Source organism: Merops nubicus, unplaced genomic scaffold, assembly GCF_000691845.1.
Source record: "Merops nubicus isolate BGI_N331 unplaced genomic scaffold, ASM69184v1 scaffold9374, whole genome shotgun sequence".
NCBI lineage: Eukaryota > Metazoa > Chordata > Aves > Coraciiformes > Meropidae > Merops > Merops nubicus.
Window position 1 is genome coordinate 63,505 of NW_008603640.1, and position 4,317 is coordinate 67,821.

Consider the following 4,317-nt stretch of genomic DNA (forward strand, 5'->3'; position numbering starts at 1 on the left):
CTTTGACAAAGAGGTTTCTGAACTGAAAATATTCTAAGAAAACCTTCAGTATAGATGTGAAATAAAGGACAGCTCAGCAATTTGCACAGGAGCACTGGGAAAAAATGCGTAAAGGAAACATAAGTATTAGACAAAGCAATGAATTTAGCTGATTGGAAAAAAAATAACAAAAATGTAAGTCAGGCATGCTTTTGGCTTGGACTCACACAGGCAGAACAGATGGCTGAAGGCAGGAAGCAGCTGGTGACCGCCTGGGGGCACAGAGGGCTCCAAAAGGAGATGGGTAAACTGGCAACCTTGCAACTGCACAGTCTTTTCAGCCCAGGTGAGCTGGCACAGTGCTGATACGCCGTTCAAATTATCTGGATTTGCTAATGGGTATGTGTTGTCTACATGATAATGGAAGATACATGTTTATGGTATCAGTAGTCTCATATAGCTAGCAGAATAAGGTATGATTTCTTATCTGTGAACTCCAGGGCACTATCAAAACCCTGAGCTGGATATTTTCCTACTCCAGACAAAGCTAACAGTTAAGGGATGACTTATAAGCATAGTCAGGCTTCCTACAGAGGCTGAAAACTATTTCAGATTTTGCAAAACCTGAATCAGACTTTTAACTGAACTTTACAAACCAAAGATCAGCACAGTGGCAGAAAACAGGAACCCTGTCAGCTGCCCTCACTAATGAAGAGCTGATTGTCTTGTTAACAGCCACTGGAAGCCTGGGAGAGAGAGAGCAGAAAAGTTCCACAGGCAAAACAGGAGATGCTGAACAACTGAAGATGCCAAAACAGACTGCTGTCTTTGTGGAGCAAGAAGATTGTACTGTCCTGGAGGGGTATAGGACTGTGAGAGCCAAAGTTTTGAGGCAAGATGTTTTTGAAAAGAATTTGAAGAAAGAAGAAGTGCTATGGGTAGGAAGTGGGTTTGAGGTAGGCTTCTCAGAGCTGTGGGATGGCAATGGTTTTGGACAAATGATGTGTTGAAAGCTCTGTGTTGGAAGTATCTGGATGGGGGGATGAGGTATGTGAGGGGCTCCTGGGCAAGAGGTGACAGGGTTATCAGGCATTTCCAGTCAGGCTACAGGTTTAGAAGTAAGACATACAATCAGCCCAGGACTACTCCTTCCACTTAGAAAATGGCCCCTATTCCTTTTGTAAGTTGTCAGGAATACAACAGCCCTCACTTTCTCTTTTTTCTGTGAATTCTACTTGTTCTCTGCCATCATAGCTCCTCCTGATGGAGGCCACCTTTGGGCCTGATCCCAAGCCTGTCATAGACTGTAGAATCACTCAGGTTGGAAAGAACATGGGAGGTTTCTCATCTGACCTGGTCAAAGCATGGCCAACACCGAGTGGAGAGCCCCTCTCACAACTGATGGAAAGATTTTCATTACCCTCAAGATAATTGGGATCAACCCCCTTGTTGTCTCCTCATGTAAACCTTGAGCTTGCTCTTACAGCAACACCACTTTCAAATCTTTCCCCTTTTGAATAGGTAGGCAACACTGACTTGGCATACATATGTGCACTGATTTGAGAATATAGAACAGTAAATTCTACAAATAAAAGCAAAACTATAGGATATCTATGGTACAATAACAATGTCTTGAAAAATTTTTATGATCTTCTATATTTTATTTATTATGCATAGCAGTCATCATAAAAACTTTAAGTATTTCAGCAACTGTAAATGAAATATGTTTATGAGGCTTTTTAGATAAATTTGAAATTACTATTAATATGATAAAACTTATTTCAGGGAAATCAATAGCAAGAGACTAATAAAACATCATATTGTAATTGTGCTGGAAAGTTTACTAAATTTAGATTCTGTTTCACCCAGCAACTGAGCACTGAGGAACATGGGAATGGAACTCTCTTGCTTTTCTCAGACAGCCCTGATTTTATTTTAACTTGAATAATAACAATATCCAGCACAGTTTGGCTTGTACATTGCAGGAACTGTTACATATAATTAATGACAGCCATGCAAAGAGAAAACTTGATATAGTAAGGACCTTATAAAGGTTAGCTATCTTGTGCCTCTTGAGATGTCCCACAGAAAGCCTTAGCCTGCTGACAGATGGAAGAATGTAGCATTTGATTACAGCTACATACTTTTCTGAAGGGGCACCTAAATCTTAACATGCTATGATCTTATTAGTTTGTTGTCATGTCCCATTTATGAAATAGCATCATTTGTTTAAAGGACTTTCAAAATTTGTAAACTTATTGATTACTGAGGAAAACTATAACCATTTAGTATTTTTACCTGTCTTCAGTTTCCAGGCAAGTTATTTAAGATCTGCACAGTCATTCTGTCTTGTTAATGAAATCTTAAATATATATAAAATTGCATATTTAAATGCAATGCTGGCATGAAAAGATATTTCTAATATTTCTTTCTCATTCATTCTGGCAATTTATGGCCAGCCCCTATTACTGGCCCCTTACACAGATATGCAAAGTTGCTATTTGCTTAAGAGGAGCCCACCTCTGGCTTGAAATGAGGCGTGCCCCACTGGTGGAGACTGAGATTCCCACTGCTTAGTTCCCTTCTTGAATTTCAGTTTCTTGCCTCATTTATTCCCATGATTTAATTTTGTACAGTAAGGTACGGAGTACATTGGTACTTCTTATTTTTGAAACAGAGATTAATTTTCTGCAGGTGATAGCTGTTTTCTTCATGAAAACCTTTGCAACCAATAGTAAATAAAGTGCCAACACTTACATAAGGCAATAGGATGGTATCACTGCTAACACCACACAAACTAATGAGAAACTGCAGTGTTATCCTGAGGTTGTTACTCCATTTTTCATTGTTGGCCAAAGCATTCCAGACATTTTCCATCTCTGGTCCAGGAATTTCATCTCCATACTGCAAAGGAATATAGGCATATGTTTCTTGAAATACACAAACCTCCAAACTAAAGGATGTTCTTTTAGAGCACTTTTTTTAAGCAAAACTAACATTAAAATGCTGTAAAAAGTGTCAAACCAGTATTTTGAAAAGCTATCTGACAGACTTCAAAGCATAAATGCTATTTAAAAGTATTTAAGTCCAGATCCACAGAAGGACTTAAATGACAAAGAAAAAAAATATTTCAGGAATGTAAATTCAGAAGGTGATCCTAAAATCAAGCAGTTTATTTGGTTTCATCTTTACAGTTGTTCAAGCAGCTGAAGTTCTGTTTCTGCATGTCTGTGCCTAAGTACTTCAGCCTTGACAGTAGTAGGCAATATTTGGCACCTCTCTCCTGAGTAAATCCTGGCAGAATTAAGCATTAGACAGCCCTTTGCTTCCACATTGGAAACATGCAGCTTTTGCAAGGCATGGTTATAGGAATGATTCCCTTTTGTCCAGTCAATTAAATGGTCAGTGCATGCATCTGGGATGTGGGAGTCTAGAGTTAAAGCTCTTCTGCTTCCTATGAAGGGCTCCCACTTTGAGAAGACTCTTAACCACAGCACAGACTGACATTCTGCTAGGAGAGGAGTGGCAATCTCCAGGTCATGCTGTTCTACTGAAAATTATTTAATACCTAATAGGTACAAAATCTTTGTGCAGATTTGGGAGCAACTTTATACAAGGACTGCTGCTGATGTGATGCAGTTTTACCTTTACTGCCTGTTTTCAACCCTGTTTTCAACCCATAAAATTCCTCTATATCCTAGAGACTCTGTACCATCAGATAATTCATGAGTCAGTATCACGCCCTGGATATGTAGGAAGTATAAAAAAATCATTCTGGCAGGCTGAAGCAGAGTCCTTACGTGACTTCAGACATGCTCGTATGACAAAATGCACACAAAATAGTTATTATGTTTTATTTACAGGGCCTCAACATGAGGCAAGATTCCAAATAAGCTGCTACATAGCACAGATACAGACATTCTGATCAAGAGAGGGTTGACCCTGAACAGGTAAGAAAATGGGAACCACTCTGTCCCATATGACACAGGTACCAGGCACTACCTCCTGGAATGAACGTGCTGAGCAGTTCAGACATATCTGAATCTGGCAAAAGCAGTGCCAGAGCAGGCATGGCACACCAGTACAGCAGCCTAAACTCAGCAAAGAGAAGGAAAAGATGGATTCCTAGCCCCTTCTCCACCAGCTGCTGAGGCATTTTACATGAAAAAGTAACTGGAAAAAGGTAACCCCTGGTCCTTTATCAGGACCTGGGATGTAAAATACCTTCCTTTTTACTAAAGAATGCTTTAACAAGGACCTTAGAAACTGATACTAATTTTTTCCTTTCCTCTCTTTCAAATAATATTTGTTTCCTGTAAAGTGCAAGAGCTTCAGCAG

At 39.5% G+C, this 4,317-nt stretch overlaps 1 protein-coding gene across 1 annotated transcript in view; it reads right to left on the minus strand.

Annotated features, from left to right (window-relative positions):
* The window catches only part of FRY (furry homolog (Drosophila)), a 164,716-nt gene that overhangs the window by 59,603 nt on the left and 100,796 nt on the right, over positions 1-4,317 (minus strand). The window contains exon 33 of the mRNA XM_008938741.1: positions 2,737-2,883. Coding sequence (XP_008936989.1) covers positions 2,737-2,883 — 147 coding nt within the window. The remainder of the gene's footprint in view (positions 1-2,736; positions 2,884-4,317) is intronic.